The sequence below is a fragment of the Propithecus coquereli genome, unplaced genomic scaffold (genome assembly GCF_000956105.1).
Source record: "Propithecus coquereli isolate 6110/MARCELLA unplaced genomic scaffold, Pcoq_1.0 Scaffold236, whole genome shotgun sequence".
NCBI classification, from domain to species: Eukaryota; Metazoa; Chordata; class Mammalia; order Primates; family Indriidae; genus Propithecus; species Propithecus coquereli.
This window is the reverse complement of record NW_012147908.1, coordinates 1,933,380-1,948,574: the sequence shown is the minus strand read 5'-3', so window position 1 is coordinate 1,948,574 and position 15,195 is coordinate 1,933,380. Positions and strand designations below refer to the sequence as shown.

General features: G+C 42.2%; 1 protein-coding gene across 1 annotated transcript in view; it reads left to right on the top strand.

Moving 5' to 3' along the window:
* The window catches only part of ARHGAP26 (Rho GTPase activating protein 26), a 334,209-nt gene that overhangs the window by 38,874 nt on the left and 280,140 nt on the right, over positions 1–15,195 (top strand). The window contains exon 11 of the mRNA XM_012645781.1: positions 12,809–12,887. Coding sequence (XP_012501235.1) covers positions 12,809–12,887 — 79 coding nt within the window. The remainder of the gene's footprint in view (positions 1–12,808; positions 12,888–15,195) is intronic.

Here is a 15,195-nt window from a genome sequence, read left to right as displayed (position 1 = left end):
TTGTTTTCATTGTATCCCAGTGCGTTGCTGTCAATTTGTTAATCCTCAAATTATGGTGAAAAGGGGTTGGTCCTACAGAAAGAACTGCTGTAATTCTTTGACCCATGAATGAGCTGGAAATCAAATTAAGTGTTAATCTAGGGCTTTGGAATTTAGATCTATGGTTTTTGAACTTTGCATGTCAAAGATCCTTTTTAATGCTGAACACATTTCCAGAAATATACTTTTAATTCTAAGTTGTTGTCTAAGTTGTTTTTGACATCTCAAAAGCAGGCTCTACTCTCTTCTCTGTGTCCTGCACCCTTTTGTATCAGCTTCCACGTAATTGCAGAGGCCACGTCTCAGCCAGTCCTTTTAGTGCCTTCCTTTAACCCTTTGGTTCAGAACTAGTTTTGAGGGAAGTTCAGACCTGAAATATTGAAGGCCCCAGGACTATTCTGAGCAAATGTTTCACAGGCCAATATTAGCTCTTTGTATCTTAGGCTTTCCTTCAAAAGGATTTTATTGTTTCCAACATTTTAAATTTAAAGTTAGTAGAAACTTTTTGTATTTTTCAATCTCAAACTGAGAACTAACTTGCTTATATCAAGGTATCTTGCCAGTTAAATCAACATAACATGATGGTTCTTTGAATTTCTCTTCGGATTTCTTTTGAAATTCATTTACTCTAACGTTAAGAAAGTGCTATGGCTTTAAATAAATGTCTGTGACTTGTAGTAGTTGGGGGGTGTTGCCATAACATGCTCGAAAGGAGAATGCTTTTTATTTTCTCAGAAGGTATTTGTCTTGGGTTACTTTGTGCCTCTACCTATTTCATATGTTGAAGCCCTAATAACGAGTATCTGAAAATATGACCTTATTTGGAGATAGGGTCTTTATAGAGATAATCAAGTTAAAATAGTATCATTAGGGTGGCCCCTGATCAAATATGACTGGTGTCCTTATAAAAAAGGGAAATTTAGACACAGAGCCAGACACGGACATGGGGAGAACTCCATGTGAACATGAAGGCAGAGATCAGGCTGATGCATCTAGGAGTCAAGGATGCCAAAGATCGCCAGCAAACCGCCAGGGGCCAGGAGGGAGGCGTGGAACAGATACTTTCCAGACTCAGAACGAACCAACCTTGCCAACCCCTTGATCTCGAACTTCTAGCTTCTAGTGCAGACCTATGAGACAATACATTTTCTGTAGTGTAAGCCCTGGGTTTGTGATACTTTGTTACAGCAGGCCTAGGAAACAGAGTATTGACGAGGGAGGGCCTCTCTCAATGAGGCAGCGCCCCTGCCCCCGACAGCTTTTAAATGGCCGGCTCGACACCTACCCATTGACAAGGAACCCCACTCCACTGAGTAGCCCGTTCACATAAAATGACCTTCCTTATTCTGGCTACTTTTCTTTTTTTCTTTCTTTCTTTTTAAATGACTGTAGCCTTAACTGTCATTAGTTTTTAAAAAATCATCCCTTTTTATACTTTAATAAGGAAGCATTCTTGGGTGCTTTTGTATTACCATAGCATTGAGCATTTGAAGGTTTGTATTTTATATTGGTTAATTGAATAAAGACCAGATGTATCATCTTTCAAAAAGTGTGTCAACTCTTTGAGAGAGTGTAGTGTAAAATTTCTGGGTAAAAAATGGGACGTTATCTAAAAAAAGCACCCTTTAGGGGTAATGGTATGTGAATCGGTCACACTTGCTAATATCTGTGTAGTCACTTTGAATAATTAACTCCACTATGCAGTATCTTGTGGAAATTAATGAGCATGTGTAGGGAAAATACTTGTTTAAGCTAAAGAATCATGGTGGTAGTCTTTTGCCAGCATCCTTGGATTTATTTTTAAGAAATTTCTCACAGATGTAAATGACATGGATATTTTCTCTCCAGTGTTTTCCAGGAGGGGCCACCAAACTATATGGAAAATAATAGAAACAAAAGACTTCTCTTGATTCACTGAATCGGTGTAGTTTCTTGGGATATAGTGTTTACATTTGGGGAAAGGAAATAATTAGAATGCTTTATTTTTTTCTGGGATTCGCTGACTCCAGCAGAAGTCCATGCATTTGGAAATGTTGTGTGCATTAAACGTTCCTTTCCCAGTGCTGGCACTCGCTAGAGGTGGGCAGCAAGGACAGCGTATTAGAGGTAGAGATGGCCAGGGTACTTGGTGCTCGGAATGTATTAGGGCCAAGACAAGAACAGTCCTTGTCTTCCTGGAGCTTTCCTTTGAGTATGGGATACACACACATACATATTCACGCAACTAAGGTATGCATACCAGTATGTCGAGTGTGTTCTAGCAAACCTGGATGCCGGAAGGATATGGGAAAATGGGACAAGCAGGGGCATTTAACCCGTTCATTCTTATCGAGAACGATGGCACGAGGCAATACCCTGAGTGCATTCCCCTTCCTCTTCCCTTCCCGCTCTCCCCTTTTCTCTTTCTCCTTCCTTCCTTATTTACTGAGCATAACTGCATGCTAGAGACTCTTCTGACAGTGGACGTATTAAGTTTACGAATCTATTTGACTTTCTTTAAAAGCCCTTGTCTGATTTTCTTTCATACCAATTCCAAAGTCGTCCTCCTTCTGCATGCTTTTCATGAATAGGTAAAGGGCACCAGCTTTCCTCTGAGCCAGTCCCAGCCTAGCATGTTATACCCACTATAAACTCTTATCTTCTTTCCGCCAAGTACCCTATATTTATTTGCATAGTAATGAGCTTTCCTTTGTATTAGTCGACTTGGTGTTTAGTTAGGTATGTTTTATATACCTCTGTTCAGTTCTGAATGTCTGTCTCAGGTGATTTGCTTCCAGAGGCAGAAAACCATCATTTTATACAGGCTTTAATACAGTCCTATGTGCGTATGCTTCAGCTTTATTTTTTATGGCGATGCAATTTGGAAATGCACGAGTTCCTTCCTTTGGGACCTTAGTGAACTATTGTGTAAGACTAGAGGAGCTTAATTATATTAGTTGCTACTTAAACTAAAACTTCAGCAGGTACACATATAATCTGCATTTGTGTACAAATTGGGGGAAAAAACCCAGGGAAATGGAAGCTTAGTTAAAGTTAGAATAGCAGAGGCTTAGAAAGATTTATGGAAGAACTGAAAAATCTACTGGAACCCTCCGATCGGTCGCACTCTGATTCCGAGTGTGTTTGTACAGCAGGCTGCATAATGCACGTGAAAGATGAAAGCTGCCCTACGTTTGAATTTGGGATCTGTTCCTTGCTAGTGTGTGACCCCGGGGAAGTGTTTCAACCACGTGTGTAAATTAGGGCTACTTGTAACTAACTTGAAGGATTGTTTTGAAGATAGAGTGCCCTAACATTCCTCTCTGATGGAATTCTGTTTGAAAAGGTGTGCTCCTGAATTTTTTTTTTCCTCTACCTGGGACTTTATTGTTCTTATGGTGAACTTTCACTTTGGTAGATGCTTCTGTGGGCGCGCTTTTTGTCTCGATGACATTCCTTTTCCTGTAGTGTCATGACTTTTCAACTCATCCATAAGCCGAGAGTGAATATAGGTGCATTAAGGATATATGCAAAGGGCCTCCTGGGGGAAGATTCTGTTTTCAAACTATGTATGTGATAACCTGTTATACATATTTCCTGTAAAGATTAAAAAAGTTTTATGCCCCCATCTTCCAATTTATGGTCTCAAGAGAAACCATACTAGTTTTAAATGAAAATAATACTATTGCTTTTAGCTTGGTATGTGGTTTGTGTGCATGCACTGGTTTGCATGTCTTTGTGAAGTTGTTTGTGAGATTTTGTGTTTTCCAAAAAGGATTGTCTTATGTAACAGACTTTGTTTCAGCATTCAACCTCTAGATGGCAGTTTTGTGTATGTATTAGTAACTATTAGAAGGTCCAGTTGAAAATTAGCTATCCTTTACACATTGACAATTAGGAGTCTGTGTGAGTGTGTGTGTGTGTGTGTGTGTGTGTGTGTGTGTGTGTGTTTTCTCTGTAGAGGAAATCGTCATGTGAATATTATTTCTTAGAGGAGTAGAGTATTCTAAATGACTCATTTTTCTTTAGAAATTCCTTCCTCCCACCCTTTTACCATGGATCATTCATACACACTTTCCTGCAAAAGCAAACATGCTCAGTTAGTCAGGCTTCTGTTTAAACGTTACCTTTTACCGAGCTTTTGGAACTGAAGTACCAGGCTCTTTGCTTCAGGAATGGCTTATTTGTGATGGTGAAGAAGGCAGATGAGCGATTTCACTGTCTGATGTGTGCTGAGAACCTGGCAGTCCTACTTTTCCCTCTTGGTGCAGTGTGCCTTTATCTTTTCCAACAGATGAATCCATTTTTCCTGGTTTCGTGTTTCCCCTCCCTCCCCTTCTCACCCCTTGTTTGAAATAATATTTGATTTTGCCTTCCTGCTGGTTGGATTAGAGTGCTGGTCTCAATGCCGTTGACATTTCAGGCAGGAAATGGCTTTTTCCTTCCTCGGAGGGTGTTATACTGCTCTGACTTCCATGGCTTGGGTTGAGGGAGATATCATACTTTCAGAATTGCTTCTTGGCCGTTCTGGAAAATGAGCTAGTTGAGGAGTTCTTGGAATCTTTAGAATTCATGTAGTTTGAACTTGTCAGTGAGTTTGGTTTTTGTTTTTAATTAAATGAGAGCATGCTTGTTTGCTGTTTTATTCTGGTTTAAGGAGGAAGGGGATGGGACGGTTAACATGCTTGATGGGAGGGGACTGAGGCAACCATGTATCTACTCTTCAGTCTGCAGAGTGAAATTTGGAGTTTTATTGATTGAGTATAACCAGTTTATTTGCCAATTTCTAAATAGGAGTTTTTAAAAAAAATCTGAACCAAAATTTTGCTGTTACATAAATCTGAAGAGAAGACACAATTTAACCAGTAAATTCAGTAAATTTCTATTCATTGTGAGATAGAATAGTAAAAATGAAAAAAAAATAAATGAACCAGAAGATACATTTTTGTAGTTTTTTATCAATAATAGTAACAAGTATTTGCATTGTCCTTGAGTCTCACTCATCCCATCAATGAACAGTGCTTTGTCCCTGTGCAGTGTGTCAAAATGTGCTTACTCCTATGCCCCTGGTGCCTAGCGTCATGGCTGGTGCATAATAATAACTTGGTCAATATCTGTTACGTTTAAGAGCCATGCAATTTAATATGCTAAAGATTTCTTTGGGCTTCGTGATGTTTTACGACTCCAGTCTCTCATAAAATAAAAATGTAAGGACTCTTCTGATGTGGTTGGCAATATTTACTCTTTAGACTATTATTGTTGCTATGGTCCTCATTATTTTAGGACCTTTCCTCTCAAGAGGTCAGTGCTGCAGGCTTTAATAGGTTATGATTCATTTATTAATTAGGATCAGATCTTTTCTAAATAATTGATCAGAAGCTATTGCTAAAAACTTCTTAGGGGGGTGGGAGGGAGACTTCTTTCTTTCCTCCCTCTCAGGAGCTGTCTTCCTGGATCCTGGGGCACATACATCGCGTGCACACGGGGGCAGTACAGCATTGTGGTTAAGACATGGGCTTTGCTTTAGAGTCGGGCACACCTGGGTTTAAGTTCAGACGTTGGCACTTGGCATTTAACAGCAGTGTGACATTGCGCAAGAAGCTTCCTCGAGTCTCGGTCTTTTCGCTTTTAAAAAGAGGCATAATAATAGTACCTACTTCATACAGTTACCACAAGGAACAAATGACGATGCAAGTAAAGTCCTTAGCATAGTGGCTGGCACATAATAAACATTCAGTAAATCTTAGGTATGGTATGGGGGCTGCCAGTTTGCAGCAACTTCTGGTTTTTCTCTGTCTCTCTCACCTTTACCCCACCTGGGTTATCTTGGCTTATTATGAATTCTTCTCATGCACAGAGATCTGTCATGCACCAAGGGCCTCAATGATTTATTATATCAGTACCTGCAGATTGATAACTGTAAAAGTTATGCAGGTTCATAACTTTTTGTCTCCAAATAGTAGATTAATGTTGCCCTCCAGGGATGGCACTGAGTCCTTGAGTATTGGAAGAAAAAGAGAAGTAGCCCAAGTTCCTCCTTTGTGGATAAACTGGAGATATTCTGCTGAGTTTGACTAGGGGGTGAACAAGAATACAGGCACGCATCATTTTTGGTCCTAGTGCATGAGATGACATTATAACATGCCATGATAACCTGGGTAAAGCTCAGGTACAAAGAGGTAGAGAGAGATAGACACCAGAAGTTGCAAACTGGTGGTCCAGACATTTTCAGTTTAGCATGAATAGTATTTGAGGCAAAATTTTAATATTGAAAAAAATCTGGAACTGCTGATCATGCTTTCCCATATGCCAGCTGTTAGTTGAGCTGAATGGCAGATACTTCCTTTAGGTGGGACATGTGCTCTTCACTCTGTTGCCCCTCTCCCCCATGAAGACAGGTGATAGCTGTCTCTTTGCTTTGTACTTGGACTGTTGTTTTTCCCATAGAGGGGAAATACTTCTTTGTTCTTATGTTTCTATCCAAAAGTGAAAGCACAAAAGAAAAAAACCCAAAGGGCTGCATGTTTTAAAGAATATGAGACCAAGCCTATTTTTCTTAGGGGAGTAAAGAACTTCTGATCCAGTTTCTCTCATTTTGCTTCCTTACCTGGTCTTTATAGACATTCGAATCTATAATCTCAAACAAACATGGAAAAGATGTTAGCCTTCAAGATTATTCTACATGGCTTTGGCCATGTCTTTGTGTAAATTAAGATCCACTGAACCCTAAACCCTTGCCACTATCCAGGAATTGTTAGGAATCGCTTTTCCCGGTAGCTATTTAGAAACAAAGGACCATTTCCCTTCCATGACACTTGCAAAGCTCTTTTCACCTACGGGTGGCAGCCCATTCTCCTGGCCTTCATCGTTTCTCTTTGTCTTCCTATATACGCATAGTGGGGCAGGTTTCACACAGGCTGCGAGAATATGTGTTTCTGTGGGTCCTTCTTTTACTCTGAACTTGACCCTTAAATGTACAGTAGTGTGGACGGAAGGTGGGAAATAAACTCTTGGCAACAGAAGATTTATAGTCTCATGAATGAGTAAACCCTAGATCTTCAGAGGTTGATTTAGAAAGAACAGTACTGTTAGTTTCTGAGTGTGTTTGTTTCAGTGGGGTGGAGTTAGTAACAGCATTTCCTTGTCCTATAGGAAGTGGGTAGATTGCCAAACCACTGAGATCACTATTGTTGACTCAGATTCAGGAATAAAGTTAAAGTAGGAAAGCTGTCGAGTAACCCTGGAATTGGGGCTGGTTGTGATTCTGCTTGCGCTTGGCTGGTGAGAAGGCTGACGGCAGTGGCCCCATGATCCTGGATGTGTCGCTCAATGATATGTTGCTTCCCCTGGGCTCTTTTTGGGAGCCAGGGCTGGAGGAGATACGGTGGTGGGTAGCAACTCGCCCTATGACAGATGAAGAGCTGTTTTCTGCAAGGCTCCTGCAGTGTGAGAGCTGGGTGCCAGCTTAGAGAAAATTCCAGATCCTCTCAAGCTGACTCAGATACAGCACTAACCAAGGATGTATTCAGAGTGAAAAGGATGTGCTGTATTTTAAGCAGAATCTTAGCATTGAGCTCTACAAAGGATTAAGTCGTTTGCTCCTTCTCTCTCATCTGGTGCGTGGAGGGAGCTCCTCAGCAGATTTTCTAGAACTTGCTAAAGACCTCTTCTCTGTTCTTACGGGTCATCAGACATTAATTTTAAAAGGGAGTAGTAGGTGACTTTGATGCTTTACTCAGGAGGGAAAGGAAATGTCCACGGTGTTAGAGCAGGTGTGTCCGTTTAGCCCTGGGCCCTGCGTGCTTTGTGGTGGAGGCGTGATTTTCAACGCTGCGTGTGAGGGTATCAGCAGCACCTGGGGGTTGTTTCTTTTCCATTTGAAACTCCACACACCTGCCCTTCTCCAGCCATGATTTTAACACTACCCCATACTTGCCATCCTGTTCCTTCTCACCCCACCTCCACCTGCCCCTGTGAAACCAGCTAGTTTTGGGAGCATTTATTGTGTGCCTGACACTTTGAAATGCCCTCTATACTTCTCATTTAACCTTCACAACATGCCCTGAGGTGTAACCCTGGTGGACAAGTAATTGAACTGCTCTCTACTACTGTTCTTTAAAATACAGACAATAAGAGCAGCATAGGGCAGTTGAATTGCTAGTCCACCAGGGTTACACGGCTAGGAAGCACTGGAGTCAGGATAACTAGGGAGCCTAAATTATTGATGAGAAGTCTCATCTCTTGGGTATTTAAAAGTTTTTTTATCGAGGTGTAATCACAGTAAAATGCACAAATGTTAAGTCTGTATTTTAATGACTTTTTACACACACACACGCCTCTGAGTAGCTACCCAGATCATGATATAGAACATTTCTACCACTCCAGGAAGTTGCCTTGTGCCCCTTCCCAGTCATTGCCCACGTCCCTACCCCCAAACAAAATCACTCTTCTGACTTCTGTCACCGTAGAGGAGTTTTGCAAGTATGTGAGCCTCATATAAATGGAATCATACAGTTTGTAGTCTTTTGTCTCTGGCCTCCTTTCCTCATCTGTCTGTGACCTTCATTCATGTTGCACGTTGCTGTAGTTGATTCTTTTTTATTATTGGTGTTCCATTGTTTAAATATACAGTAATTTATTCTCTTATCGATGCCTATTTATTGTTTTTGCAACTTTTGGCTATTATGAATAAGACTTCAAGCATTCTTGAATGTGCCTTTTGGTAGACATATGTACTCATTTCTCTTGATTATATATGTAGAGGTAGAGTTGCTAGGTCACAGGGCAGGTGTACGTTTAGTTTTAGCAGATATTGCCAAAGTGGTTTTGTCAATTTATTCTCCCACCAGCAATGTATGAGAGCTCCCGTTGCTCTGTATTCTTGCCAGCACTTGGTATCGGTGGTCCTTTGAATGCCCTCCATTGGGGGCAGGGGTCTTACCTGATTGTGGTTTTAATTACAGTTCCCTGACGAGTAATCAGTTTGGGCCCTGTTTCTTATGCGTGTTGGCCATTTGGATGTCTACTTTTATGAAGTGCCTATTCAAATGTTTTATTGAATTGGGTTCTTTCCCCCCCCTGTTTATTTGTAGGTATTTGCTGGAGATATATATTACAAATATCTCCTCTCACTCTGGTTTGCTTTTTCACTCTCTCGATAGTATCTTCTGATGAATGCAAGTTCTTCGTTTTGGTGAAGTCCAATTTATCAATACTTTGTGTTTAGTGCTTTTTGTGTTCTTTAAAAAAACTCGTTGCCTTTCTGTCTCTTGAGTATTTTAAGGCAGAAAAAATGTGGAGAACCACTGTGGTAAAAAATAAGCCCAGTTTCACAGGACACTGTTGGATTCATGCTTCTGGATTGGCTGTTTGCCTGGAGTGGTATCCTGAGTCCTCATAGTTATGAAGCACTTTAGGTTTTGCCAGAACCCTTTACTGTTCAGTCTCATTTGATCCCTTGCAGGAGTTCACTGAGGTTCTCGTGGGAGTGCGTGGCCAGTTTCGACACCAGAGGCCAACACGAGCTCCCTGGGGTCTGTAGTGCCTTCCTATGTGCTGTGGCATCATGTACTGTTTGTATTTACATCCTGCTCTGTAACTTGCTAGCTCTGTAATTGTGGACAAGGGTACTTAACCCCTCTGAGCCTTAGTTTTCTCATCTGCTAAATGGGAGTAATGAGAATATACTTAAACTCATGACATAGCTGTGAAGATTGAATGAATTAACTTGTATGTAGTGCTTGGTATAGCAGCTGGAGCACAGTGCCGGGTTATCATTATTGCCGTTCTCTCATTATAGTGTCTAATAGGCTCATGATTCTTTGTGGAACAAGAAACTGATCATTGCACTAGCTCTGATCATTTGCTCCATTTCTCTTTCATAGTTTTATATTTTCCCTTCCTCATTCCACATCTCCCCCCTGCTTGCTCTCCCCTTCCTCTTTCTCTCTTGCTATGAAAAACCACGTGTATTTCAAACATGAACTAAATTGACACCCTGTAAGAGAAGATCTCAGAGTATGCTGTCTTACAGAGACTGACATGGGTCATTGAGGGTTTTGCTTGTTTTATTTTGTTTTGAGGGATGATGGTTAGTGGGGGCATAGGGAGGGTAAATATGGAAAGAAAGCTATTGCTTGATTAAAAAATAAAGGGAGTTGACCCTTTTACCTTGGTTCTAGGAAATTCACATGCAAAAGATTTGTATAATGGCGGTTTTACTTGTAATGAAGGAAAAGGAGCTTGGAGCCAAATGAGTGTTTTCTAGATGCCTAGAAAGGATAGTGCTGTGGTCCAGATGTGCTTACGGAAAGCTGAGAGAAAATCACCCGAACTTAGGGTGTTAAATCCACTTTATGCACCATCTGCCCCCCCCCACTCTCCTTACCCCCAAAAAGAGATCAAGACCACATGTGGAAAAGAACTTGTATTTCGATATGTCTTCTTGAAATAAAAACAAATCCTGTTGATTTTCCTGGTTACCAAGGCTACTTGGCCCTCTGTTCACAGCCTTTGGGTTTGTCTGAACTTCCTCTCTCTGGCTCTGGGTGGAAATGTCACACTGTGTGCCATGAAGCTGATGTGGCATCTGCGAGGCCCCGAGCCCTCGGTGGGTAGGCGGCACTTGTGCGCTCACTGTTTGCCGGTGAGCACCCGGCGGGAGAGGAATTGGAGGCATGTGGGCTCCTTGGCCCCGCTGTATGGAGGGGGAGGGTGTCTTTGTTCTCTCACGCAGGGGGAACAGGAAAGAAAAGCATGGCTGGAGGGGACTGTGCATCAAGATCACGTGGGGAGTTGGTTAAAATCCGGGTTCCCAGGCCCCACCCAGAAGTTCAGATTCAGTAGGGTAAGATTGGGCTAGCAAACTCCATTTTGAGGGAGTGCCCAGTTCTGAAGCAGGTGATGCAGGTGTAACACCTTGAGCAACACTCAAAGACCCAGGGCCGGGGACTTGAGAGTCCTACAGTGGACTGCAGCTTCATAGACTGTTTATTAAAGAGCCTAAAACTTTGCGCTTGGGTTTTTGAAAGGTGGAAGGCTAGAATCCATCCATCGTGCCCCCAAACCGCAGGGGCACTTCTGCGCGGGCTGCAGACACCAGTGGGGCTGCGGCACTGAATGGGCGGATGGTGTGGAGTGGGCACTTGGGTCTGAGCATGAGAGTTTCTGAGAAGAGGAGGGAGAGTCCAGGCAGCTGCTCCTGGAGAGAGGAGTTATTCCATCTCCTGAGTCATCTTTGTGTTATGGTGCCAGTGCCCAGTGTGGCCTTCACAGCAATGACCGTCCTCTCAGGGATCTGTGTCCCACCGTCCTCAACACACCCACCCATCTAGCCGCTCACCCTCCTCCGACCCACATACACCCCCTCGTCGGCTCCTCTCTCCCTGCCCCTCTGCCTCTGGCTTGCTCTCGCTCCCTTCTCGTTCACGATACACACGCACACGCTCCCACCCCCACCCCGATGCCCTTCATATTTCCGACCCCTCTGTACCTACGTGATCACATCTTTGAAAATTTTTTCTTGGAGGATATTGAGGGATGATCAATGAAAGCAAGCAAGTGTGATTTTTGAAATATGTTGGATATAAGGAGGTCTAGCATATCCACTGTAACTATGGAAATAAGCCGGGAGCAGAGATTATAGGTGGGTCAGAATTAGCAGGCTTGGGTGCTTGTGGGGCTTGGGCTCGTGCTGCTCAGGGTGTTCCCAGCCTGCACGTTTACTGCTGTGTTGCTGCGTGAGCGTTAGCGGTACTGGTGGGTTCGGATGGTGATAGAACTTCAGTTCTTGCTCTCTGGGCTTCTTCCTCTTCTTTAGGCTTTCTCCAGCTTTAAAGATGAGGGTTTTAATCAGTAATTCTTTCTTTTTCCTTTGTTTCTTTTTTTTTTTTTTTTACCCAGAAGTTGCTGGCAAGTAATTCTTGACTTTTTGAGGGTTGCGGTCCTCTTTGAGAATCTGATGGACGGTTTGAATTGTGTTTCAGAAAAGTACATATACATTTGGGGTTGGTTTGGGAACACTTTGGGATCCATCTGTGGACTTTAAGTGAAGAACTCCTGCTTTAATGAGCATAGAGGTCATTTTTATGTCACAATCTCTTTTTCTCCTGGAGCGCCATATGTAATGGGAACTCAACAGACACCATTTGATATTGCGTGCATGTCTTCTAGAGGATTTGTGCTCAGTTTAAAGAACAAGCAGATGTCAGTAAGTGAAAAGATCTAATGCATGTAAATCACTTGCCATCTGACATGGTTAACTATTCATTTTTTAAAAATACTATGCACATTTAACATAATCACAACTACAAAGCTGATTACCTCCTAAAACTTCTCCATGTCAAAAGCAGTTTAGAAGCATTGGACTAGATATTGGGGGATGAGGGTTGGATTTTTCCCCTCTTTTAACCTTGAGTCCAATAATTCCATTCACTTCAACAAGTGCATTCACTTTATTGCATTCCTACTGTGAGTGAAACGCTGGTAAGCATTTTGAGGAATTGAAATGAATAAGATTTCAAGGAATGAACAATGTCTAGAGGAATCACTTTATTTTTCTGTGTCCCTTACCTGTAAAATATCTTCTGTATTCCTTCCCGGCCCTCTGAGGGAGATGGGCTTACTCAGGGGGACTTGGGTAGGTGGCTTAGAATAGTGAGTGTCGTGCCTCTCTTTGTGGTGTTAGTGCTGGCAGCCATTCCTTCTGTTGAGTGAGTGTTTAAGGTTCACCTTTGTCCGTCTCTCCACATGTGCCTCGGGGTTCATATCCGTGTCCCTCCTTTCTCCACAGGCCAGGGGTTATCACCATGCAGGCATTGTCAGAAGAGGACCGGAGGCTCTGGATGGAAGCCATGGATGGCCGGGAACCTGTAAGTAACAATTCAGGGAAGTCGAGCAAGAATAAAGGTCCTGAGTTGTTTGCTTCCATAGTGCAGTGATTTTTACTGTTGTTCAGAAGCCTTGGGTCCTTGAAAGCAATGTACCAGAGGTAGTTTTTTATTCCTAGGTTGATGTTGTGGATATTGGTATTCCGTGTGTAAGTATTATAGTTCCTGAGCTTTGGCCTGGCAGTCCTACGGCATGGGTTCTGCAAGTGTCTCGGTCTCTTAAAGGAGACAGAGTGTAGTCTGTCTTACTGAATGTTTATTGACCATGTGATATCTCCAAAAAGTAGGGTGCAAAGCTTTATCTGAAATCCATTTTAATGGGATAAATGCTCATTATAGTGTGTACAGGTTATGCATCATCTTTTATCATTGCCTTCTGTTTCAGCCTCCTATCACTGTAGGAACTCACATCCCATTATAAGCAGTGGGACGTTATCAGGGTAGATGGAAGGAGTTAAGCCTGGTGATGTGATCCCTGCTGCCATTTCAGAGATGCTGGCCTCAGCTGGATGATGTAATCTTGTGGTTGTTCTGCATCTTGTGACATGTAAAACCCATGTGAGAGCCCTGGGGAGGTCCCTGGAGCCAGAGTAGTCCTCTTACCTTGGTGCCAAGGATCTCAACTCCAGTGTTCAGGAAATCTCAAGGTTAGGGAAATCCTAAGAGCACAGTCTAATATCCATGTCTCACCAATGAAAGATAAAAAGAATCTACAATGCCAGAGGGCCAATAGTTGACCCTTGCAAAGGCACTATCCAAAGAGGGGAAATGTGTGCAAGGAGAAAGCAGGTCATGGAAAGCAGGCCCATTGACTATCAACTGTGTGTGTCAAGTTGGGTGTGCAGTATAGACGATTCCAGCTCACTTGTGTGTCTCTCTCAGCAGACCCTGGTAAGGCGATCTGGCAATGTAGGTTAATGTATCTTTCTACTTCCACTATATTTTATACAAACATGGGACTCAATTCAGTTGACTACGCATAAACAAATTACTAGTGTTTGCATAAGATTTACTAATATAGAGCAAGATTTAATGAACTATTTAAAGATTTAGGCACAGTTTGCTAAACTATAATTAAGCTTTGTTTAATGTCAGTTCTTCTCCTGGGCTAAAATGTAAGATAGCTCTCTGAATGCATTGTTATCCAGAGAAACCCCCTCAAAATCAGATACACATTTCTACCTTTTGGGCTTTGTGGGCACAATAGCTGCTTGATGTCAGAGGCCTTTGAAAGCAGCTTCCCAAATAGTTCTTCTTTGCTAGCATCATCTAAGGCCATTCGTTGAGCACATTTTTGCATGCTAGGTGCAGGATGGGGCATGTTATGTCTCTTAAGCCATTTATTTCTCTTAGTACTTAATGAAATATGTGTTATGATTCCATTTTATAAATGAGGAAACTGAGGCTTAGAGAGTTTACTATCTGTGCAACTAGGGGCACATCATTTTTTAATTAAGTGACTGTGTTAGTAGGGTACAGGCTAGGTTGCTAGAACAGAGAGATTCCCAAGTACAGTGGCTTACATAAGATAGGCAAGTGTATTTCTCTCTCAGAGCCCAGAAGGGAGTGGTCTGTGCCTGGCAGATGTTACTCTGCCATCCTCAACCCGTGGCTTCAGTCATTGCCATTTTCCAGCCAGAAGATGGAGATGAACGAGTCCAGGGAAAGCATTTTGAAGGACCCAGCAGGTGCACTTGTCACTTCCATTGGCCCAAACTTAATGATCTGGCCACATCTATCTGCAAAGGAGGGCGGGAAATCTAGGCTGTACATAGGCAGCCAGGACCCAGGACATATTATTCCTTTAAGGAAGAAGAGGAGAAAGGATACTGTGGCTTGTTAGCAAAGCTAGAATTTGAAGCCATGTCTAGCCCTAGAAGTATTTGGTTTTCATCTTTAGTAGAAATAAAATGTCAAATTGCCTTCTAAGAATTCGCACTCAGTTCATTTTCATTTTTATAATACTTTCACTGACTCTTAATGATTCTTCAACTTGTAGGGGAGGAAATACCGGGGAAAAAAAAAAATCCTGTCGTGGCATGCTATTCTTGGTATGGATTAAAAAAAAAAAAATCCAAAAAACCGCTACCATTTTCCCCCAATAAGCTGGACTTCTAAAACTGCTTCACCAACTGCATTTTAACCTGCCTCCTCCTCTCTCTCCGCACCACTTGATATTTGTCCTTGGTGTATAATTGGTTTTCTTACTAACCACTTCAGTTTTCCTGTAGATTAACATCTGGCTTCTGCAGATGGAAAGCGTCCCGTTTGAAGGAACATCTCTTTGCTC